This window comes from Ranitomeya variabilis, chromosome 1 (assembly GCF_051348905.1).
Source record: "Ranitomeya variabilis isolate aRanVar5 chromosome 1, aRanVar5.hap1, whole genome shotgun sequence".
NCBI lineage: Eukaryota > Metazoa > Chordata > Amphibia > Anura > Dendrobatidae > Ranitomeya > Ranitomeya variabilis.
In genome coordinates, this window is record NC_135232.1 from 897,561,958 (window position 1) to 897,588,405 (window position 26,448).

General features: G+C 43.5%; 1 protein-coding gene across 1 annotated transcript in view; it reads left to right on the forward strand.

Moving 5' to 3' along the window:
• The window catches only part of LOC143788784 (uncharacterized), a 170,038-nt gene that overhangs the window by 120,109 nt on the left and 23,481 nt on the right, over positions 1-26,448 (forward strand). Inside the window, exon 7 of the mRNA XM_077278669.1 lies at positions 8,256-8,433. Within this exon, the coding sequence (XP_077134784.1) occupies positions 8,256-8,433 (178 nt within the window). The remainder of the gene's footprint in view (positions 1-8,255; positions 8,434-26,448) is intronic.

The window sequence follows — 26,448 nt, forward strand, 5'->3', positions numbered from 1 at the left end:
GCAGATTCTCCAGCTCCAAGCTGTATAACCTTAAATGCTTATTGGCATACCTCCCAACTTTTAAAGATGGGAAAGAGGGACAAATTTTAGGCCACACCTCTGACCACACCCATTCATAATTAGTCACACCCATATCCACGTCCCAACCACACCCATTTAGCACTGCTGATACCACTGTTTCATATACAATAATTATAAACAAATATGGCCACGCAGTGCTCCATACTGTATAATGACCACACATGATGCTCCACACTGTATGATGACCACACATGATGCTCCATACTGTATAATGACCGCACATGATGCTCCATACTGTATAATGGCCACACATGACGCTCCATACTGTATTATGACCGCACATGATGCTCCATACTGTATAATGACCGCGCATGATGCTCCATACTGTATATTGGCCGCACATGATACTTCGTACCATATAATGGCCACACATAGCTACTCCTACACACGAGGCTGCGCTCCGTACACTTTGCACACACGGCTCCACTCCATACACCTCATACACACACGGCTCCAAACCATACACCTCATACACACACGGCTCTGCTACATCCACACTGTACACACACGTCTCCGCTCCATACACCTCGCACACACACGGCTCCTATACAGGAGGAGTGGTACTGTGCAGTGTATATATACAGGAGAGGAGGAGTGGTACTGTGCAGTGTATATATACAGGAGGAGCGGTACTGTGCAGTGTATATATACAGGAGGGGTACTGTGCTGCGTATATATACAGGAGGAGTGGTACTGTGCAGTGTATATATACAGGAGCTGGGGTACTGTGCTGCGTATATATACAGGAGTGGTACTGTGCAGTGTATATATACAGATACTTAGATTTACACCACGCAGGCTATATATCATAACTGAGCAGCACCAAATCTTTAAGGGGTTGTTCGCTACTAGGACAACCCCTAAATGTTCGGCCCTGATAAAATTATAAAGCCTATACTTGCCTCCTGTGCCAGCGCCGTTCCCACAGTGGCTGTGATGTGTTGTGACAAGTGATGCCCGGCGCCAATCAGCGCTAGTGTCACTGTCTCTGCCTTCAGACAAACTGAACATGAAGAGGAAGTCCAGGATCAAGCAGCTGAGATGAGATGAGGTTGTCCTAGTGGGAGACACTCCCTTAAAGCAGTGGACTCTTTATTGGCCCATGTGGGTTGTGAACTCCGTTTTCAGGCTCCCTCTTGTGGTCACAGATGGTATTGTGTGACTTTGGTTTTTTGGCTCCCCCTGGTGGTTTGGTTTATTATCCTGCGGGTCAGCTGGATCAGCTGCCTCGTTATTCACCAGGGAGGCTCCTATTTAGCTCTGCTTCACTTCCACTTGTTGCTGGCTGTCAATTTATTCAGTGCTATTCTGATTACTCCTGATTATCTCGTTTTCTGCCTCTTCAGGATAAGCTAAGTTCTGTTTGAATATTTTTTGCTCATCTGCCTGCAATATTATTTCTGTGTATGATGAGTCTAGTCCAGCTTGCTAACATGTGATTTCTTTTTGCTGGTAAGCTCTGGGGTACGGAGTTGCTTCCCCTGCACCATTAGTTGGTGCGGGGGCTCGAGCAATCTCTGCGTGAATATTTTGAATAGGGTTTTTTATTGACCGCACAGTTTCCTTCCTATTTTCTGCTATCTAGTATTAGCGGGCCTCATTTGCTAAATCTGATTTCATCTCTGCGTTTGTGCTTTCCCCTTAACTCACCGTTAATATTTGTGGGGGGCTATTCTATATCTTTGGGGTCTTCCACTGAGGCAAGTGAGGACTTACTTTCCCTCCAGGAATAGTCAGTTTCTCAGGCCGTGACGAGACGTCTAGGATTTTTTAGGTAACGTTCCACGGCTGCCTATAGTTGTTTGCGGATAGGATCAGGTTGCGGTCAATCTAGTTACCACTTCCCCAGAGCTAGTAGTCTGTTCAGTTACTTAGCTAGTCCTACCTGCGATCCTTGCCACTAGGATCATAACACATGTGGCAACATTTCAGTTCCATATCAGAGAAATGCTCTGTTATTGATCTGAAACATTGCCATTTGGGCCAATAAAGAGTCCACACTTTTTTCACGATTAATCAGAGTGGTGTGTGTGTGTATGTATGCGTATAATATACACACACACACATACATAGACACACATACTCATACACTCAAACATACATTATATAGGTGAAACTGCGGTATGTACGTTATACCACTGTGTGTAATATACTGCGCCACTGTGTATAGCCCATATAGGCCAGCCACAGAATGTGTGTGTGTGTGTGTGTGTGTATATATACATACATACATACATATACACTGCGGCTGGCCTATATGGGCTATAAACAGCGGACGCAGTATATTACACAGTGGTATAACCTATATAACGTACATACCGTAGTCACAGTTTCACCTATATAATGTATATAGACTGCTATACATGCATTATATGGGTGATACTGCTACTGCAGTATATAATCGCAGTATCACTTATATACTGTATATACAACAGTCAATATACATTAGACAGGTCAAACTGCAAATGCTGCATATACAATATATAGGTGATACTGTGATTGCAGTGTATAGTTCCAGTATATATATATATATATATATATATATATATATATATATATATATATATATATATATATATATATATATATATATATACAGCAGTATCACCTATATAACGTATATACACATCAGTTGCAGTATCACCTATATAATGGACATGGAGCTGATGCCGGCCGGGGATTGGTGAGGAGAGCGCTGTTCTCTTACACTGGTCCTGGCCAGCGTCAAACACAGTGAGGCTCGGGCGTCTGTGCACGCATTGGCGGCCTTTTCAAACTTCTGCACAGGCCCAGGTGCGTGCGCTTTCCTGTTTTACCTCACTGACAAAGGCCGCAGCTACACGCACAAGCACGAACGAGGGCCGCGCTCATGTGGGCCGCCATGGCCTTGGTCAGCGCGGGCACAGAGAGAGTGCGCATGAAGGCCTGTGCAGAGGATTTGAGGGGCAGGCGACCCATTTTGTAGCTCAGAGTGCTCCAGGCCCCAGGCTCCAGGCCCTTGATAGTTGTATACTATGGGCACAGATACACAATATTATATACACTGGATGATCAATCCTGCACCTGGCCCTGGCCATACATGCACTGTATATATACGGGGCCATGTATATAGCATGTGATGTCCAGTCACCAGGTTCAGGCTTGATCACTCCAGTGCTGGATTCTGCAGACAGTCTCTGGTCACTATCAGTATAGGGAGATTTATTGCAGGAGACTGAACTTTCCTGCAGTCTGGTGACTCTGGAGCCGATGACCTGGCACTGACAGGGTGACCCTGAAAGTTCAGACTTCTGCAATAAATCTGTGAGCATCAGCAGAGCGGCCGCTAATACTATAGAGGCACACACACGGCCCTGGACTTATCACCGGGAGGTGAGCAGCAGCGTCCATCTCCTCACCGCACAGAGAGCTGAATACTCACTGATGTGTGAGTCATCCACCAGCTCCTCTCCTGCAGGTAGATGCAGCCATGTTCCCTCTTCAGGAGGCCGCACACAGGGAGCAGGGGGCGGGTCTGCTCCACTGGGATGATGCAGCTGGCCGGACATAGAGAACAGCGCCGGCCACCAGCAGCCCGAATCGCTGCTAAGTGACCGGCCCGGGGGGCACTGGAAGACTGCTCAGTCTGGAACATGGGGCAGGGGCGTGGCCTAACACAAGGGGGCGTGTGACGGCTGCTTCTGTTGTCTGCGGGGAAGTCGTGTCCCGTGCAGGACAGCGGGGAAAACCATCAAAACCGGGACAATCCCGCACAATGAGGGACGGTTGGGAGCTATGTTATTGGTGAAGCACATTAGGGGATGTGTATTAGTGTAATGAGGGTGAATGCCGCCTAAGAATAATACACCTATTATCAAGAATTATTAGACAGATTGTTTTCCTCAGGCAAAATGGGCCTTAAAGGGTAAGGACTCATGACACAGCCCCTTCCTCATTTGTAATAAACCCCATTGAGAACTTGTGGGCCCTTTTTAAATGGCAGCCATATGGTGAAGTAAAACAGTACACTGACTCTGAACTCTGAACAGTGTCTGGGAGGCTGTGGTTGGTGCTGCCCAAAAAGTTGATTGTCAACAGATTAAGAAACTGACTTCATGGATAAAAGGTTTATGATTGTTAATTAAAAAGAAGGTTGGTGATTGTGATTACTATTTTTTTTTAAAGTCAGAAATGTATTTTTGTACATTTTGAATTGTTTCATTATTGTTCTCATTTTAACAGATGAAAATAAACAGTTGAGACGGGAAAATTTAAATTTTTCATTTGATTGAATAATAATTATGCATAATAATAGGTGTCCAATAATTCTGCACACATGGATATTCTCCTAAGAAAGACAAAACCTGACTTTTACTATCTTAAATATTCAGGTTTATTAACCTTTTCGATGGACTAACAAAACTGTAGATTCTCAAATAAAATGAATCATCAGAAATACAACCTGCCTAATAATTGTGCACACAGTGTATATATTTTTTCCTGGTTTCCTATATTAGATAATTGATGAGATGAGCAGCTCTTGGGGCGAGATTTTTGTTTTCATCTAAAGCATCTGCTGACTCTCTACTGTTCAGCAAAATGGCAGAATTATGGCTCATCAGACCACAAGACATTTTCCCACATGCTTTTGGCAGATGATGTAAGTTTTGGTAAAACATAGCTGGGCTTGGATGTTTTTCTTTGTAAGAAAAGGCTTCCATCTTGCCACCCTGCCCGACAGGCCAGATAGATGAAGAATATGGAAGATTGTTATCACATGTAGTACACAAGCAGTCCTTGCCAGAAATTCATGCAGCTTCTATAATGTTGCAATAGGCATCTTTGCAGCCTCCCAGAACAATTTTATTTTTGCTTTTTATCAATTTTTGAGAATGTCCAGTTCTAGGTAATGTCACTTTTGTGCTAAATTTGTAGCACTTCTTGATGACTGTCTTCACAAGGTTCCATGGTAAATTTAATGCATTGGAAAAAATTTTGGCTTCCTTCTGCTAACTTACAACACTGAAAGCTATAGATCCTAGATTTTGCTATGCAATGCAACTAAGAAAATGTCAGGAAAATTCTACTAGAACATCAAAACATTATATGAAGATAAAGGGAATTTTTCACCAGATTATTCTTTGCAATCTGAGAGCAGCATGATGTAGGGTCAGAGACCTTGACTGCAGCAATGTGTCCCTTTTAGGTCTGCATAGTGTAGTTTTGATAAAGGCACTGTTTTCTCTGCTGGAGATTTACCATTCCTCCTAATGCTGAGCGCTATATAATATCGTTCACACCAATATTTGACATCTTTCTGCTTGCATCATGCATAGGCAGAAAACTGGGTTCAGTGGCAGTGACAGATTTATACAGAGCTCATGCATATGGTTGCCTACTGGGCAGCAGGTTTTTTAGTCTTCTATTGATAATCTCCTGATGATAAAACAGTGATTTTTTTGAAACTACAGCAAGCAGCCCAGTAAGTGGCACATCGCTGGAAACAGCGTCTATGCCACTACGTCATGCTGCCATCAGATTAAATAGTAATAACCAGCGGACAGATTCCCTTTAATCAGAATCACTATAAATGGAACCTGTCACCATAAGCCCTGGGTCACACTGCCGAATATTCCCTCATGCCAGAGAAAGGAACTAATTATGCTAATGACACTAGGCTCAAACTTGTCAGAGCTTGATTCAAAAGTTATTTTAGTGTAATACCATTCTCTCGCATGAGACAATTGCAGCATAGGTGCGGAGAAGATGGAGAACTTATATGCTAGTGTGAGTGAGCCATAAAATGCCATCCAATCTGCAGGCATCATGTTATAGAGCAGGGGGAGCTGAGCAGATTGATATATAGTTTTGTGAGAAAAGATTCAGTATAACCTGTGATTTCATCATTTACAAATCTGCTGTTTCTGGGGTCTTCGGTGCAGTGGGCGGTCCTATCAGTGACTGACAGCTATCTCTGAATGCACTCTTATGTAAAGAAAGCTGTCAATCACTCATCTGACCGCCTACTGGACCCAAAATCCCTGAAAGAGCAGAGGATTAAATGATGAAAACACAAGCTAGGTTATGTTCACTTTGGTATTTGGAACGTTTTTTTACATCGGTATTTGTAAGCCAAAACCAGGAATAGGTGAAAAATGCAGAAGTGGTGACGTGTTTCTATTAGACTCTTCCTCTGATAGTTCTACTCCTGATTTTTGGGCTTACAATAGTGATGTGAAATACTGACCAAATGCTGAACATGTGAACGTAGCCTTTCATTGAAAGTTTTCTCACAATACTACTGTACATATCAATCTGCTCAGCTCCCCTGCTCTATAACATGATGCCTGCAGGTTGGATGGCATTTTCATGGCGACAGGTTCCCTTTAAATGATGGGAGCTGTGTACTGACTACTATTTAGCATGGATTAAATGTGATTGACATCCCATTTAAAAGAGCATGTTCACATTTATGCACTGATGTTATTTTAATTGTGTTTTCGTCTATTGTTTGCCTTCAATAGATTTGATCAGATTATGGGTAACATTAATGTTAACAGGGAGCTGCAGACTTTTTATATGTGGTGTGTATATACAGTATGTACTTTAATCGTATGAACATATATTTTAACATCATATAAGAATAAATATCAAACAGTGATTGAAAAGAACAAAGGACCAGAAATGTTTGTGTGTATATATATATATATATATATATATATATATATATATACATACATACATATATATATATATATATATATATATATATATATATATATATGTATATATATATATATATATATATATATATATATATATATATATATATATATATATATATATATATATACACTCACCGGCCACTTTATTAGGTACACCATGCTAGTAACGGGTTGGACCCCCTTTTGCCTTCAGAACTGCCTCAATTCTTCGTGGCATAGATTCAACAAGGTGCTGGAAGCATTCCTCAGAGATTTTGGTCCATATTGACATGATGGCATCACACAGTTGCCGCAGATTTGTCGGCTGCACATCCCAAAGATGCTCCATACAAGGCAGGATGGATCCATGCTTTCATGTTGTTTACGCCAAATTCTGACCCTACCATCCGAATGTCGCAGCAGAAATCGAGACTCATCAGACCAAGCAACGTTTTTCGAATCTTCTACTGTCCAATTTCGATGAGCTTGTACAAATTGTAGCCTCAGTTTCCTGTTCTTAGCTGAAAGGAGTGGTACCCGGTGTGGTCTTCTGCTGCTGTAGCCCATCTGCCTCAAAGTTCGACGCACTGTGCGTTCAGAGATGCTCTTAGGCCTACCTTGGTTGTAACGGGTGGCGATTTGAGTCACTGTTGCCTTTCTATCAGCTCGAACCAGTCTGCCCATTCTCCTCTGACCTCTGGCATCAACAAGGCATTTCCGCCCACAGAACTGCCGCTTACTGGATTTTTTTTCTTTTTCGGACCATTCTCTGTAAACCCTAGAGATGGTTGTGCGTGAAAATCCCAGTAGATCAGCAGTTTCTGAAATACTCAGACCAGCCCTTCTGGCACCAACAACCATGCCACGTTCAAAGGCACTCAAATCACCTTTCTTCCCCATACTGATGCTCGGTTTGAACTGCAGGAGATTGTCTTGACCATGTCTACATGCCTAAATGCACTGAGTTGCCGCCATGTGATTGGTTGATTAGAAATTAAGTGTTAACAAGAAGTTGGACAGGTGTACCTAATAAAGTGGCCAGTGAGTGTATATACAGTATATATACAAACACACAGTTTTACCTCAGGGTGGCAGCATATAACCATGCTTTGCATTTTGTATCATAACACTTTCAGCAAAGGAAAATGTGTAAAGTGTGTGTGTGTGTGTGTGTGCACTGTGATGTGTGTGTGTGTATACTGTGGTGCCCATGTGTGCACAGTGATGTGTGTGCACACTGTTGTGTGTGTGTGTTTTCACTGTGGTGTGTGTGTGCACAGTGATTCCCTTAACTGAATCTGTCCAAGGGAAACCACTGAAAACACATCATTCATTTGAGGCAGAAATCCAGCACTCTTACATGTCTGGTTTTTGATCATCTGGTAAATGGTTGCACACTGTCACATTTAAGCTCAAATGATTAATGTCTCTGCTTTCTATTTTCTGAGTGATGTATTCAATAAAATTCGTGTCTTCTTTATGTCTTCACAGGGTTTGGAGTTGAGCTTTTCACAAATATCACAGCTCAGGGATGATGTCTACTTTATTGAGAATTCTTTAAACCGAACAAAGCAAGAGCGTTTAGGAGAAAATGAAACAACCATGAAATCAACGAAGAGTCGAAGCACAGGACAGTCAGTGACTGAGCCTCAAACTCCAGCACCACTGAGTATGTACTCTTCTGTGATCTAGTATTTTTCTATCTTATAGGACATAAGCAAAATAATAAAAAATATAATTTGAAATGTCAGATTATTAACACTGTCTGTGAATGTCTATTTCTTTTCAGAAGATTGGAAAGCATGTTAAAGGGTTATTCCCAAAATTGCATGCTTTTTCATAGAGTACAATGAATGCCAACTTTTTGTTAATATACAAACCAAGCGCTACATAACATTTTTTTTGGTTCTTTTTTCATCTCCATCAGTCAGCCTGTTTATCCATCTTCACAAACCTGAATGTGCCATCCTATTCTTGCACTGCTTAAACTAAGCTTACCAGCAGCACCCTGCTCCTTCTAGTGCTGCACAACCCATCCCTTCCTCTCCTGTGTGCTATAGAATTGCCACACCTCTCTGAAGTGATGAGTCAGAGCTGTGCTTACAGTCAGCTAACTGATCCACATGTAAGATATCACTTACTTCCATCACAGGTTTGCTACACTGTGCTCAGCTCAGCTATATTCATATAGTTGGCATATAATTAAGCTAATCTATGTTTAGAAAACACTTCTTTTGTGCACTGCATGGTCCTGTACAGAAGTCTGCTTGGCCAATTTTATCTGTCATCTACATAAACATTACTCTTACCTTGTTTTCAGCTGAGGTCAAGAGCTCTGTTCTGCCTACACAACAGAGCTTGTAATAACTAGACACACCAGAATAGAGACAAACGGCAGAGTTTTCTTTGATGTCTGTTGCTGACAGTTCAATATTGCAAAACTGCAAATGCTTCTCAGTTGATGCATATGGCAGAGGATTATCTTCTGCCACATGCTTCAACAAAGCAGCATTTTCAGTTTTACATAACTGAGCTGTCAGCAGCAGGCATCAAGCAGAAAAGTAGATTCTAAACATAGAATATACTCTATATCTAAGGTGGATGCATAGCAGAGCGCTGATATTATACACATGAGAAAGACTATATCTACTGTGCATGCTCAACCAGGAGATGCAGAACTACAGCATGGTGAATCCAACAGCAACTAGAGGGTAAATAGACCCTGAGGAACATCCTTCAAGAGTTATGTGAAATACAGAGCTGATTTAGTAATGTGTTATATTGACACAAATGAATAACTTTATATATATAACTTTATTATAAAAACTGTTACAGGGTCACTGGCACTGTATATGAGGGTAGATACAGGTGCTTCTCACAAAATTAGAATATCATCAAAAAGTTAATTTATTTCAGTTCTTCAATACAAAAAAGTGAAACTCATATTATATAAAGTCATTACAAACAGAGTGATCTATTTCAAGTGTTTATTTCTGTTAATGTTGATGATTATGGCTTACAGCCAATGAAGACCCAAAATTCATTATCTCAGTAAATTAGAATACTTGATAACACCAGCTTGAAAAATGATTTTAAAATCTGAAATGTTGACCTACTGAAATGTATGTTCAGTAAATGCACTCAATACTTGGTCGGGGCTCCTTTACATCAATTACTGCATCAATGCAGAAAGGCATGGAAGCGATCAGCCTATGGCACTGCTGAGGTGTTATGGAACTGTGCTGCTGAAGTGACATGTGGTTCCCTTAGACATGTCATCCCCATATGCAGCACCATGACAACCCCAAGAGCAGCACCATGTCACCTCCTCATGTTCAGCACCATGTGCAGCACCGTCACCCCCTCATGTGCAGCACCATGTCACCCCCATGTGCAGCACCATCCCACCCTCATAGCCTCCCCATGCCCACCCAAACATCCCATACACATGAAAAAAAAAGACCACCACACACTCACCTTGGTCCTGTTCCCCGACGCTCTGCTTCTCTCTCTCCCTCCAGTGCGCGGACTCTCCAAAGTACACAGCTGATGTGATAAAATTATGCCATCGTGTCAGCTGTTTCACATGCTGATTGGTGGAGGAAGTGGCCGATGGCCCCTCCTCCACCAAAGGAGTCAGTGGCACAATGCAGATGGAGACAGCGGGCAGGCACCCTGCGGCCCTTTGACCTCTGATTTCCAGCCCCTCGTTTGTCTCGTTCCGCAGGCCACACTGAGGCAGCCAGAGGGCCGGATGTGACCCACGGGCCGCACTTTTCCCAGGTTTGGCCTAAATGATTGCAAATCGATTAAGAAACTTTACTTGATAATTATATGATAATATTAGAGAGCATATAAGAGTGAATAGTGTTTTTCAAAATAGCTGTTACACTTCATCTGTCATCTGTCAATAATATAAGCACAGCACTTTAATAAGTTTATGATTGGATTTAAAAATATCATCACTGAATGATTATCAATTCCTATTGTCATGTGTTTTTAAACAGTGTGTTTTCTGTTGTTTAGAATTTATGTTTTACTTTAGGGTCTTTATTAAGGGATCTTGATTTGCCTTTGGCAATTAGTGTGAGTTATGATAATCCTAAACTGACACAGAACAGTTTCTTTCATGTTGTTTTGCTGTCTCTGGCACTCAGTGCCTTGACTGTGTGCAAGGCATCATGAAATGTGAAGATTCCCAAAGGATTTAGGGTCGCAATGTAGTGTCCAGTGTCAGAAAACTGACTGTAGATGAATTGCAGATAAGAGCAATATAATTGCAAAATATAGAAGTGATTTGTACCGCCCCTGAAAAGATTTTCTTCTGTACGTGGCTCCAACAAACTCCTGGAAAAATGCAAGCAACGCTGCCAGCTTTGATGAATTTCTGAGTACAGATCACGTAAAAAATGCAAATCTGTAAATGAGTGTATGGAAAAAAGCAGCAGCAAGGAATTGTTGTGACACCTAATGGGTCACTGGTGCTGCCTAGGGGGCGCTATCAGGGGCACGTATAAAAGTAGTCAGTGCAGAAACAAGTCACGCTGAACTCAAGGACCTTACTCTAATGCAGTGAGCACAGGACCTGGCACAGAGCAGTCACGTGACCAGGGGGCGGAGCCACAGCATGTGCATGTAGGGAATGACACAGAACACACAGTGTTCAGGGAACATACAAAAAAACGTAATCAAATAGAGCTGATGATTAAAGCCAGGAGGGGCAAAGTACATTAGGGATTAGACAAAGAGTAAACAGGGACAAGTCAAGGGGTCTGATAACCAGGAGAGACAGAGTAGTACAAAGCAGAATACAAAGACGGAAGTCAGAGAACAAAACTGAGACATACACAGCAAGGCACACTAGCACAGAGGCACAACGTTTACGGACGAGAACCTGGGTCAGCAACCACAAGCCGAGTATATGGAAGTATCACCGACACACAATCCAGGAACTGCCAACATTAAAAAGCCACCTCAGAACCATAGTGATGCGGACTAAAATTAACCCTGACCTGACCAGGATGGAGGTGTCATGACAGGAATATAATTTATAAGGCAATAATCCCTGACTAGATGCCAGTATTACTCTATCACTACCGCGACAGCTCAATCTAGACAAATTGCAGATAAGAGTGGTATTATTGCAGAATATAGAAGGGATTTGAACCAGCACTGAAAATATATTTTCTTGTAGGTGGCAGCAACAAACTATGGAGGAATACAAGAAACACTGCCAGCTTTGATTAATTTCTGAGTACAGATCACCGTAAAAAACATGAATCTGTCAATGAGCGCATGGAAAAAAAAACAGTTAAGTTATGAGCTGTGAAAGAGATGTATGTGACCAGAATTAACAGTCATTTCCAGCAGATGATACTAGCACATATCCCTACACTAAAGTGTAGCTAACAGGGGTATTAATAGGGAATAGAATAGAATAGAGGTTACGTTGATTTTTTTTTAAATTGCATCAGCAAGATGCCAATAATGCTAGGTAGATGCCAGTAATACGCTATCTCTACTGCAACACCTCAACGTAGACAAATTGCAGATAAGAGTGGTATTTTTGAAGAATATAGAAGGGATTTGAAACACCCTTTCCTAGTGTAACCTCACCGATCCCCTGTAGACTGTGGGCCTCACCGATCCCCTGTAGACTGTGAGCCCTCGAGGGCAGGGTCCTCTCTCCTTCAGTACTTGTGTGTGTGCCTTGCATTGCTCATGTTTATTGTGCTTGTCTATATTTGCCCCTTTCACATGTAAAGCACCATGGAATAAATGTTGCTATATAAAGGTATAATAATAAATGCTTTGAAAGCAGCCTTCAGCTTGTCTGCATTGTTGGGTCTGGTGTCTCATCTTCCTCTTGACAATACCCCATAGATTCTCTATGACGTTAAGGTCAGGCGAATTTGCTGGCCAATCAAGCACAGTGATAATGTTGTTTTTTAAACCAGGTATTGGTACTTTTGGCAGTGTGGACAAGTGCCAAGTCCTAGTGGACAATAAAATTTCCATCTCCAAAAAGCTTGTCAGCAGAGGGAAGCATGAAGTGCTCTAAAATTTCCTGGTAGACAGCTGCCCTGACTTTGGTCTTGGTAAAACACAGTGGACCTACACAAGCAGATGACATGGCTCCCCAAACCATCGCTGATTGTGGAAACTTCACACTAGACCTCAAGTAACTTGGATTGTGTGCCTCTCCACTCTTCCTCCTTGATTTCCAAATGAAATCCAAAATTTACTTTCATCTGAAAACAACACCTTGGACCACTGAGCAACAGTCCAGTTCTTTTTCTTATTGGCCCAGGTAAGACGCTTCTGGCATTGTCTATTTGTCATGAGTGGTTTGACACAAGAAATGTGACACTTGTAGCCCATGTCTTGGATATGTCTGTGTGTGGTAGCTCTTTATGCAATGAATCCAGCAGCAGTCCAATCCTTGTGAATCTCCCCAAAATTTTTGAATGGCCTTTACTTAGCAATCCTTTGCAGGCTGTGATTATCCTGGTTGCTTGTGCACCTTTTCCTGCCACACTTTTTCCTTCCACTCAACTTTCCATTAATATGCTAGGATACAGCTGTCAACAGCCAGCTTTTTACCAATGACCTTTTATGGCTTACCTGTTATGATCCGGTGACTTTGGAACTTTCTCTGGAGTAGGTGGAAACTGTACTGACCGCAAAACCTGAACTAACACCACAACTAGAAGTAGCCGTGGGGTGTGCCTAACAAACCCTAGACACCTCGACACAGCCGGAGGACTAAATACCCCTATAGATAGAAATAGGAATACTACCTTGCCTCAGAGCAGAACCCCAAAGGATAGGCAGCCCCCCACGAATATTGACTGTGAGTAGGAGAGGAAAGACACACGCAGGCAGAAAACAGGTTTCAGCAAAAGAGGCCACTCTAGCTAAATAGGGAAAGATAGGACAGAATACTAAGCGGTCAGTATTAAAACCCTTCCAAAAATATCCACAGCAGATAATACAAAAAGTTCCACAATCTAACTAAAGACATGGAATGTATATCTGCCACTCCAGAGAATCCAACAAGACTGAGAAAATACTGACACAATCTAAGCTGGACAAAAAACACTGAATAGCACAGAATTATTAAGCACACAGCATGTGTGCCACAGAAACAAAACCAGACACTTATCTTTGCTGATTTGGCAGAAGGCAAAAGGAACCAAACCAGGACCAAAACCTCCCAACAACCATGGACAACTGGCAAGGACTAATGAATCCTGCATGCCTAAATACCCCAGTCAGAACTGCAATCAGCAGATACACCTGACCAGGACTGCAACTCAGGGGCAACTGCATTACCACCTACAACCACCGGAGGGAGCCAAAAAGCAGAATTCACAACACTTACCCTCCTTGTGGAGTATGTCAGTGACTGCCTTCTTGAAATATGTAAAGGCAGCAGTCTTCCCCATGATTGTGGAGCCTACTGAAACAGAATAAGGGACCTTTTTAAACACTTAGGAATCCTTTGCACGTGTTTTTTGTTAATTATTATAATTTACTGAGATAATGACTTTTAGGTTTTCATTGGCTGTAAGCCATGATCATCAACATTAACAGAAATAAACACTTGAAATAGATCACTCTGTTTGTATTGACTCTATAAAATATATGAGTTTCACTTTTTGCATTGAAGAACTGAAATAAACTAGATGGGTATTTCCTGAAGGAACTACAGATAGTGCTTTGGAATGGTGCCCGGGCTGCCCCTGCAAGACTTTCACACTTGGGTGCCCCTCAGGCGCTGGTTTGGTAGTTGTAGCCCCTCAGGGTTGAGGCCACTCTGGGTCCGATTTGGTGGCCCGGGTCACTCTGGGTCCGATTTGGTGGCCCGGGTCACTCTGGGTCCGATTTGGTGGGCCGGGTCACTCTGGGTCCGATTTGGTGGCCCGGGTCACTTTGGGTCCGATTTGGTGGGCCGGGTCACTCTGGGTCCGATTTGGTGGCCCGGGTCACTCTGGGTCCGATTTGGTGGCCCGGGTCACTCTGGGTCCGATTTGGTGGGCCGGGTCACTCTGGGTCCGATTTGGTGGCCCGGGTCACTCTGGGTCCGATTTGGTGGCCCGGGTCACTCTGGGTCCGATTTGGTGGCCCGGGTCACTCTGGGTCCGATTTGGTGGCCCGGGTCACTCTGGGTTTGATTTGGTGGCCCGGGTCACTCTGGGTCCGATTTGGTGGCCCGGGTCACTCTGGGTCCGATTTGGTGGCCCGGGTCACTCTGGGTCCGATTTGGTGGCCCGGGTCACTCTGGGTCCGATTTGGTGGGCCGGGTCACTCTGGGTCCAATTTGGTGGGCCGGGTCACTCTGGGTCCGATTTGGTGGGCCGGGTCACTCTGGGTCCGATTTGGTGGGCCGGGTCACTCTGGGTCCGATTTGGTGGGCCGGGTCACTCTGGGTCCGATTTGGTGGCACGGGTCACTCTGGGTCCGATTTGGTTGGCCTGGGTCACTCTGGGTCCGATTTGGTGGGCCGGGTCACTCTGGGTCCGGTTTGGTGGGCCGGGTCACTCTGGGTCCGATTTGGTGGGCCGGGTCACTCTGGGTCCGATTTGGTGGCCCGGGTCACTCTGGGTCCGATTTGGTGGCCCGGGTCACTCTGGGTCCGATTTGGTGGGCCGGGTCACTCTGGGTCCGATTTGGTGGCCCGGGTCACTCTGGGTCCGATTTGGTGGGCCGGGTCACTCTGACTGACAGCAGGATAAGGGAATGGCTGATAACAGAGAATAGACTGACAGCAGGACAAGGGAATGGCTGATAACAGAGAGAATAGACTGACAGCAGGACAGGGGAATGGCTGATAACAGAGAAAAATAGACTGACAGCAGTACGGGGAATGGCTGATAACAGAGAGAAATAGACTGACAGCAGGACGGGGAATGGCTGATAACAGAGAGAATAGACTGACAGCAGGACAGGGGAATGGCTGATAACAGAGAGAATAGACTGACAGCAGGACGGGGAATGGCTGATAACAGAGAGAATAGACTGACAGCAGGACGGGGAATGGCTGATAACAGAGAGAATAGACTGACAGCAGGACAGGGGAATGGCTGATAACAGAGAGAAATAGACTGACAGCAGTACGGGGAATGGCTGATAACAGAGAGAAATAGATTGGTATTTCCTGAAGGAACTACAGATAGTGCTTTGGAATGGTGCCCGGGTTGCCCCAGCAAGACTTTCACACTTGGGTGCCCCTCAGGCGCTGGTTTGGTAGTTGTAGCCACACTGGGTCCGATTTGGTGGGTGGGGCCCATCAGGGGCCGATTTGGTGGGCGCTGTATACTGCGCGGCTCTGCGCTGTATACTGCGCGGCTCTGCGCTGTATACTGCGGGGCTCTGCGCTGTATACTGCGGGGCTCTGCGCTGTATGCTGCGGGGCTCTGCGCTGTATGCTGCGGGGCTCTGCGCTGTATACTGCGGGGCTCTGCGCTGTATAATGCGCGGCTCCGCGCTGTATGGTGCGCGGCTCTGCGCTGTATAATGCGCGGCTCCGCGCTGTATGCTGCGCGGCTCCGCGCTGTATGCTGCGCGGCTCCGCGCTGTATAATGCGCGGCTCCGCGCTGTATACTGCGCGGCTCTGCGCTGTATACTGCGCGGCTCTGCGCTGTATACTGCGGGGCTCTGCGCTGTGTACTGCACGGCTCTGCGCTGTGTACTGCACGGCTCTGCGCGGTATACTGTGCGGCTCTGCGCTTTATACTGTGCGGCTCTGCGCTCTGTACTGCACGGCTCTGCGCTGTCTACTGCGCGGCTCTGCGCTGTATACTGCGCGGCTCTCCGCTTTATACTACGCGGCTCTCCGCTTTATACTGCGCGGCTCTGCGCTGTGTACTGCGTGGCTCTGCGCTGTGTACTGCGCGGCTCTGGGCTGTGTACTGCGCGGCTCTGCGCTGTGTACTACGCGGCTCTCCGCTTTATACTGCGCGGCTCTGCGCTGTGTACTGCGCGGCTCTGCGCTGTGTACTGCGCGGCCCTGCGCTGTGTACTGCGCGGCTCTGCGCTTTATACTGCGTGGCTTTGCGCTGTGTACTGCATGGCTCTGCGCTGTGTACTGCGCGGCTCTGCGCTGTGTACTGCGCGGCTCTGCGCTGTGTACTGCGTGGCTCTGCGCTGTGTACTGCGCGGCTCTGCGCTTTATACTGCGTGGCTTTGCGCTGTGTACTGCATGGCTCTGCGCTGTGTACTGCGCGGCTCTGCGCTGTGTACTGCGCGGCTCTGCGCTGTGTACTGCGTGGCTCTGCGCTGTGTACTGCACGGCTCTGCGCTTTATACTGCGCGGCTCTGCGCTGTGTACTGCGCGGCTCTGCGCTGTGTACTGCGCGGCTCTGCGCTGTCTACTGCGCGGCTCTGCGCTGTGTACTGCGCGGCTCTGCGCTGTGTACTGCACGGCTCTGCGCTTTATACTGCGCGGCTCTGCGCTGTGTACTGCGCGGCTCTGCGCTGTGTACTGCGCGGCTCTGCGCTTTATACTGCGCGGCTCTGCGCTGTGTACTGCGCGGCTCTGCGCTGTGTACTGTGTGGCTGTGCAATATACTTCGTGGACATGCATATTGTAGAATACCCGATGAGTTAGAATCGGGCCACCATCTAATAATTATAAGACTACAGATAGTGGTTTGGAATTGTGCTGTACTGTCACTTTAAGAGCTGATATTATCTGACAAAACTTGTGACCTGGTGAGCTGATGTAGATTTCATAGGCGTTGGCATAGTAACTGTGTCTGACTGCGCATATCAATGAGCTAATCAGCCAGGTGGCAGTTATTTTTAGAAATTGCCTCAGAAACCAGCCCATTATAAACGCATAGGAAAATTTCTCTATTGAAACGCATTGAAAGACTTTTTTCAAACACAAATTGCGCAAAAACTACAAATCCGATCGGCACGAAAAATACTTAGCACACCTCTTGGGGACGCTGGCTTCGAAATGACACCTCACTGGAGTCTGTGAGTGAAGCGGTTCGGGCCGCATTACGTGCGGACTGAATAATAAGAATAAGAAGAAGTTATCCACGGTGGAATAACAGTATAGTGCTTTGTTCCAAAGCACTATAATTAACTTTTTGATGATATTCTAATTTTGTTAGAAGCACCTGTATGCACGTGCCAAGAAGGTTACTATCTTCCGCAATGTGAAATCCATAAGTTTCTCTCCAGCATGTTATGTGCTGCTGAGGGGTTAACCAGCCATTATAAGGGTTTGGGTTTTTGTGAGTAGGTGAAAGAGATGGGCGGGACGCCTACTCACCATATCTCCACCTCAAGGGTGTGGTTGGGGAGTTGAATGTCCAACTACTGTTTTTTTTCTGTGTTGTGTGTTAGGAGACAGAGAAGTCTCCAGATGGTAGCTCCAGGTGGAGATGAAGTTTTATTGTATCCTGAGCAGGCGAATCCAGCAGATATAAGGACTCTGCTATACATTATCTTTTGTTTTGCAGTTATACTTGAACGGCAATGTTTATTTTGTTAAATCCTGTAATGGTTTATGTCATGTTTAATAAACCAGCAGAAGACTAATAAAAGAAGCATTCCTGTTTCTACCTCTGAATGAAGCTGAGTCAACCTTTTGACAGAACACATTGTGATTGTAGAAATAAACATTTAAGTACTTATACTTACTGCTATAGAATTACCTAGAGGCACAACAATCATAATCACAGATGGAGCAATTGCCTATTGCCCATAGAGGAGGTGTGCCACTAGTGCAAAAATTATTTTTGACTGATTGTGAATCCTTGTGCTCATATTCAGTTGAAAAGTGTTGTAGAGCAGAAAGTTACTGGGTCTCTGCATGATTAGAAGTGCACAAAACACCAGCTTATCAGAGGCTATCAGCTCATCACACCGCATTGTGCTGCCCTCTATATTGGCCGTGGAGGATGAATAGGACCCGGCTCATCATGGGATCAGTGACATGTGAGAAGAATCTTTTTATATATACAGCTATGGCAAAAAGTAAGATACCACCACATGAAAACCCTGTCATGGGCAGCCCAATCTCCAGATCTGAACCCAATTGAAAACCTCAGGAATGTAATCAAGAGGATGATGGATAGTCACAAGCCATCAAACAAAGAACTGCTTACATTTTTGCTCCAGAAGCAGTGTGAAAGACAGGTGGAAAGCATGCCAAGACGCATGAAAGCTGTGATTAAAAATCATGGTTATTCCACAAAATATTGATTTCTGAACTCTTCCTGAGTTAAAACATTAGTATTGTTGTTTCTAAATGATTGTGAACTTGTTTTCTTTGCATTATTTGAGATCTGAAAGCACTGTTTTTTTTAATTTTGACCATTTCTCTTTTTCAGAAAAAAAATACAAAATTTATTGCTTGTAAATTCGGAGACATGATGTCAGAAGTTAATAGAATAAATGAACAATTTAGATTTTACTCAAATATATATCTATAAAGAGAAAAATCAGACTAACTGAACATTTTGCAGTGGTCTCTTAATTTTTGCCAGAGCAGTATATGTGTCCATTATACTGTATAGAGCATTACATGGGGCTCATTATACTATATGGAGCAATGTATGGTGCCCATAATACTGTATGGAGCAATATATGGGGTTCATTATACTGTATGGAGCATTGCCTGGGGCCCATTATACTGTATGGAGAATTATATGGGGGCCATTATATACTGTATGGAGCAATACATGGGGGCCCATTATAATGTATGGAGCAATAAATTGGGCCAGTATTCTGTATGGAGCAATATATGGGGCGGTTATTGTGTGGGAAGTAATATACAGGGATCATTATAGTGTATGGAGTAATATATGGGGCCCATAATACTGTGTGTAGCAATATATGGGGCCATTATTCTGTATATTAACACAATCTCACAAAATTATTATGGCAAAAAAGTCTATTTTTAACATGATTATACACAACCTCAGGTAATGAAGTGAGAAAAGAAGGTAAATCGCTAACTTTAAAGATTAAAATTCAAAACTTTATTGGTAATATATTATAAAACAAAAAAATAATTGTTAAAAAATTCAAGCTATTGAACATGAGGCAGCACGCTAACATGGAAATAAATGATTGAGAATGACCGTGATTGTATGTACAGTTTATGATGTCTACTAAAGCAATGAAAAGAAAAATAGAAAAATTGCAGACTACACTCAGAATTTATGAAAAGTATAGTCTGTTTGCTGTGTAAATCACACGGATATAGCGTATATAGTGATCTACAGGATAAATAATGTGCACAGTGCGCATGTAATATTGTGGACCACTAGATTACCAGTATAAATATCACAGCAAAAGTACAGAACTTGATTTTTGAAGGTAAATGGTTCAAGTCAGTAGGTGGAGCATAGTGCGAAAAAACATGGAGTATGTGAGGAAATAAGGTTTTTATCACAGAATGTAGATAAATGTGTCCTCATCAAATCTGCTCACTATCAATGACACTATAACAAATACTATAGATAACACTTATAAAACTTAACATTTAATTAATTTATAATAAAACACCATACACGACCTAAAAATATGATCTGCTAATAAAGGTACAAGGTGCATACGTTCCCTATAGAGCCAACTATCTGTCTCCTACCTGACAGCGGAGGTTGGCACCCTATACCACCTGCGCAATGGCGCCCCCGCTCAACGTTGACTAACCCCAACTAGCCCTATAGGGCCCTATCGTGAGGAAAAAGAGAGATATACTCAGCAGACCATACAAACAGACAAGACATTGAAAAGAAAGTCACTAAGGAATATATTGCACTTAATGAAGAGATGTTTTTGCACTATTAATTAAATGTGATAACTGTGCAACGGGTACTGACCCGTATTAAATATTGCACATATTGAGCCTGAACTGAACCTAAACAGTACACCCTACCTGTCTGCGGGGGTTGGCACCCTATAGTCCTACGCAAATGGCGCCCCCGCTCTAGTCGTCTGTCCCTAACTTTCCCTTAGTTAGATGTTCCTGCTCAGATAGGGACAGTCAGGATAAAATGAAATGTACAATGCAGGCAAGATAAAGTGAGCTATTCAGTGCAGGCCAGATAAAGTGCAAAGCCAGTGCATATAAAGTGCAAAAATTGTCATAAACCCCGTGACTTCAAATATGACCAAGTATGTATTAGCATTAAATTATGCTTGGCTTCAAGCCCTGAGTATGCTTATGCTCGACGCGTTTCCCCTATGTAGGTTCATCAGGAGACATACCCATATCATAACAGAACAAAATAGTGACTTATCTGACTATGTTCTCGAGGAGCGATAAAGCCTCTAAACGCAGTGGGGCGCAATATCCATCCTGCACCTGCCGGTCTCTGTCAGGCTGACAGAGACCGGCAGGTGCAGGATGGATATTGCGCCCCACTGCGTTTAGAGGCTTTATCGCTCCTCGAGAACATAGTCAGATAAGTCACTATTTTGTTCTGTTATGATATGGGTATGTCTCCTGATGAACCTACATAGGGGAAATGCGTCGAGCATAAGCATACTCAGGGCTAGAAGCCAAGCATAATTTAATGCTAATACATACTTGGTCATATTTGAAGTCACGGGGTTTATGACAATTTTTGCACTTTATATGCACTGGCTTTGCACTTTATCTGGCCTGCACTGAATAGCTCACTTTATCTTGCCTGCATTGTACATTTCATTTTATCCTGACTGTCCCTATCTGAGCAGGAACATCTAACTAAGGGAAAGTTAGGGACAGACGACTAGAGCGGGGGCGCCATTTGCGTAGGACTATAGGGTGCCAACCCCCGCAGACAGGTAGGGTGTACTGTTTAGGTTCAGTTCAGGCTCAATATGTGCAATATTTAATACGGGTCAGTACCCGTTGCACAGTTATCACATTTAATTAATAGTGCAAAAACATCTCTTCATTAAGTGCAATATATTCCTTAGTGACTTTCTTTTCAATGTCTTGTCTGTTTGTATGGTCTGCTGAGTATATCTCTCTTTTTCCTCACGATAGGGCCCTATAGGGCTAGTTGGGGTTAGTCAACGTTGAGCGGGGGCGCCATTGCGCAGGTGGTATAGGGTGCCAACCTCCGCTGTCAGGTAGGAGACAGATAGTTGGCTCTATAGGGAACATATGCACCTTGTACCTTTATTAGCAGATCATATTTTTAGGTCGTGTATGGTGTTTTATTATAAATTAATTAAATGTTAAGTTTTATAAGTGTTATCTATAGTATTTGTTATAGTGTCATTGATAGTGAGGGAAATAAGGTTTTGCCAAGGTTCAGAGAAAGTACATACAAAGTGGCATATGCATGATTCCTGACTGCTGAGTGCTCCTAGCCATTATTCTGTATGGAGCATTATATGAAGCGCATTATACTGTATGGAACAATATATGTGGGCCATTATTATGTATGCACCATTATACTACATAGGGAGCAGTGTGGGGCAATTATACTGTATGTTTGGAGCAATATTTTGGGCTAGTTATACTCTATGGAGCTTGGTTTGGGGCCTATTATACTGTAGGGAAAAATATGTGTGGCCCATTTTACTGTATGGAGGACATTGAGGAGCCCATTATACTGTATAGAGTACTATATGAGAACCATAATACTGTATGGAGGACTAAGTGGTGCCCATAATTCTGTTTGGAGAACTCTGTGGTGCCCATATTATTGTATGAAAACTATGTGGTGCCATAATTCTGTATGGAGAAATATCTGGTGTCCATAATTCTGTATAGAGGACTATGAGGTGCCCATAATACTGTATTTAGGGCTATGTGGCACCCATAATACTGTATGGAGGACTATGTGTTGACCATAATACTATATGGAGGATTATACTGTCTGGTCTAAAATTATGTTTGCAGTCACTCTGTGTACTGTGTGCTGCAAGGATTCGCCGGTTTCTGAGCTATTGTAGAATTTACAATATATAGCACTCATGTAATATAAGAAGTAAGCGAAATATTTGGCATTATACTATACCTATATTTCTTATCTGTGCATCATGAATTGTGGTATGTGTTAACAAGGCCCACTGAGACTTTTTCACCCGTGGCCTACAAAAATCTGGAGCCAGCCCTGACAACAATACACATCAAGATGAATGCCGGCTGCAGCTGTGACAGAGCTCTCTTCTCAGTGAAAGGCCAATTACTGACGTCACATAGCAGTGACATTAAATGGCCATATGCTGACACCTGCTGCCTCAGATAGGCCGGCGACCTTTCAATGTTACTGCTATGCTATGTCATCGCCAGCCTGTCACAAAGCAGAGCACCTTGTTAAGCTGCTGTCGGCGGCTATTTTAATGACCACGAAGAGGTCCAGGATGGGGACATTAATACTGAAAGGGGCCCAGGATGGAAGCATTATCACTGGAAGGGGTCCAGAATGGGAACATTATTCCTGCAAGTGGCTCAGCATGGGGGCTTTGTTACTGGAATGGGCCCAAAATGGGGACATTATTACTGGAAGGGGCCCAGAATTGGGATATTGCTACTGGAAGAGGCAAAGGATGGGCACATTATTACTGGAAGGTGCCCAAGATGGGGACATTATTACTGAAAGGGGCCTTTGCAAAAAAACAAAAATATACCTAAGCACTAACAGGCAGGTAATTGCAGCTTACCTGTCATGTTCGGCACCATTCTTCTCCAGCACAGAGCGATCACAGACTGCTCCTGCCGGGGATTCAGAAACCTCTGCTGACGTCACATGTACAGAGGGAAGGCTTTTTTTCCGGTCCGCTCTGTCAACGGGGCAGGACTTCCAAGGTCATTCTGATTGAAAGCCGTATCCGCACTGCATAACTGAGGGAGACAGCTGTCAAACAGATTAATAATAATAATAATAATTTTATTTATATAGCGCCAACATATTCCGCAGCGCTTTACAACTTATAGAGGGGATTTGTACAGACAATAGACATTACAGCATAACAGAAATCACAGTTCAAAACAGATACCAGGAGGAATGAGGGCCCTGCTCGCAAGCTTACAAACTATGAGGAAAAGGGGAGACACATGAGGTGGATGGTAACAATTGCTTTAGTTATTTGGACCAGCCATAGTGTAAGGCTCGGGTGTTCATGTAAAGCTGCATGAACCAGTTCACTGCCTAAGTATGTAACAGTACAGACACAGAGGGCTATTAACTGCATAAAGTGTATGAGAACACGATGCAAGGAACCTGATTATGTGTTTTGTTTTTTTTCTATTTTTAATAGGCCACACAGGGATAGTTAGGTTAATGCGTTGAGGCGGTAGGCCAGTCTGAACAAATTAGTTTTTAGGGCGCGCTTAAAACTTTGGCGATTGGGGATTAATCGTATTAACCTAGGTAGTGCATTCCAAAGAATCGGCGCAGCACGTGTAAAGTCTTGGAGACGGGAATGGGAAGTTCTGATTATTGAGGATGCTAACCTGAGGTCATTAGTGGAGCGGAGGGCACGGGTAGGGTGGTAGACTGAGACCAGAGAGGAGATGTAGAGTGGTGCTGAGCCATGGAGTGCTTTGTGGATGAGGGTAGTAGTTTTGTACTGGATTCTGGAGTGGATTAACCTCGGAAGCCCGCCCTGTTCCATCAGCAGAGGGATCAGCACCATGCACAACATGCAGGTAAGTTGCAATTACCTGCCTGTTAATGCTTAGATATTTTTTTTGTTCTTTTGTGAAGGCCGCTTTAAGTAATAATGACCCCATTTTTTGTTTTTTGTAAGGTCTCGGATATTCCCTTTAAATAAAAGTGCCCAGGATGGGGATATTATTAAATGAAGGGGCCAATGAAGGGGAATTTATTAAATAAAGGGGCCAAAACAGAGACATATTAAATAAAGAGGCCCAGGATAAGGGATACTATTAAATAAAGGGGCGCAGGATGGGGACATTGTTAAAGTAGTCATAGGGGGTCCATGATGATGGCAACATAGCGGCCTAGGATAGGGACATTAAATAAAGGGGCCCAGGATCTGGGACCTTAATAAATAAAGGAGAGACCTAATTACTGTATGGGAGTCAGGGTGAGGAACATACATTATTGGTTTATGGTGGCAAGTGGGGACATAATTACTGTTTACATAATTTAGTTTTGAGGATAGTTTTCCATGGAGGGGAACAAAAGGGGGTCCTGTTACTGTCCAGGGTGGCACTATGTCACTTGTTTCTTCATCTGACGTAGTGTTGAAGTTGGGGAATAAGTTGGGAATGTGCTCTGGAAGCAATCAGCTATGGATAACTGTGTTATGTTCTGCAGAGACGAGTCCTAGCTTGATGAAGAGATGGCAGTCTGCACTGGATGAAGAAGAAAAGCAAAGATGAAGGACTTCAACTACAGACGTCACTGATAAGTCAGTATGTTACTTGTACACTGACTCTGTACACTGTATAGGATATAGAGATCTCCTGTGTATAATATCACTGGTGGTCACTGTATTACTTGCACATGACACACAGAGCTCCTGAGTATAATGTCAGCGGTGGTCACTGTATTACCTCTACAGTATATACACAGGAGCTCTGTATATACTGTAATGTCACTGATGATCACTGTGTTACCTGTACACTGACACTATAAACTTTATTCTGTATACAGAGCTCCTGTGTACAATATTAATGGTGAGTCAATGTATTATCTGTACACTGACACTGTATGCTGTATAGTATGTACAGAGTTACTATTTATATTGTCACTGGTGATCACTAAGCTTTTGTGTATAATGTCACCAGTGCTAATCTTAGTGTTATTAGCATTGTGGTTTTTATTAATGATCAGTATTGTAGTATTCGGTCACTATGTGGTGGTAATAAGTGATCTGGTCATGGTGTGGTGGTATTTCTCTCTAGTATATTGTATTATTTGGTCACTATGTGGTGGTAATATGTAGTCTGGACTTTGGCTGTATTTATCCCCTGTATGTGATATTTTTCGGTCATTATGTGGTGCTAAGATGTGGTCTGGTCACAGTATGGTGGCATTTATCCCCCCTATATGGTATGATTTGGTCACTGTGTGGTGGTAAAATGTGATCAGGTCATGGTGTGATGGTATTTATCCCTTGTTTGTGGTATTATTTGGTTATTGTATGGTGATAATATGTAGTCTGGTTATGGTGTGGCGGTATTTGTTCCTTGTATGTGGTATTATTGGTCTTGGTATAGTGGATTATTTAGTGTATGGAAGTAACTTGTTTTCTCTGACTGATATCAATAAAGGGAAGATTCTTGATTTCCAACAGAAATTAAATACTTTGATATTTAACCCCTCCCTGCCCTGTGACTACTACACAGTAGCAAATATGCACTTACAGGGGTTGTACGGTGAAAACAAGTAATCACCTATCCTAAAGCCATGTTCACACATTTATTATTTGGTCAGTATTTTGCCTCAGTATTTGCAAGCCAAAACCAGGAATGAGTGATAAATGCAGAAGTGGTACACATGTTTCTATTATACTTCTGATTGTTCCACATATGGTTTTGGCTTTCAAATACTGATGTAAAATACTAACCAAATACTGAACATGTGAACGTGGCCAAAGGATAAATGATACGTTATTGATTGGTGGGGGTCTCACTGCTGGAACCTGCACCGATCTGCAGAATGTGCAACTTTTATCCCCATTAGAATGGAGCAGCATGTAAGACTCAACCACTGATTAATTCATTCCCAGGAACGAGAAAGATTA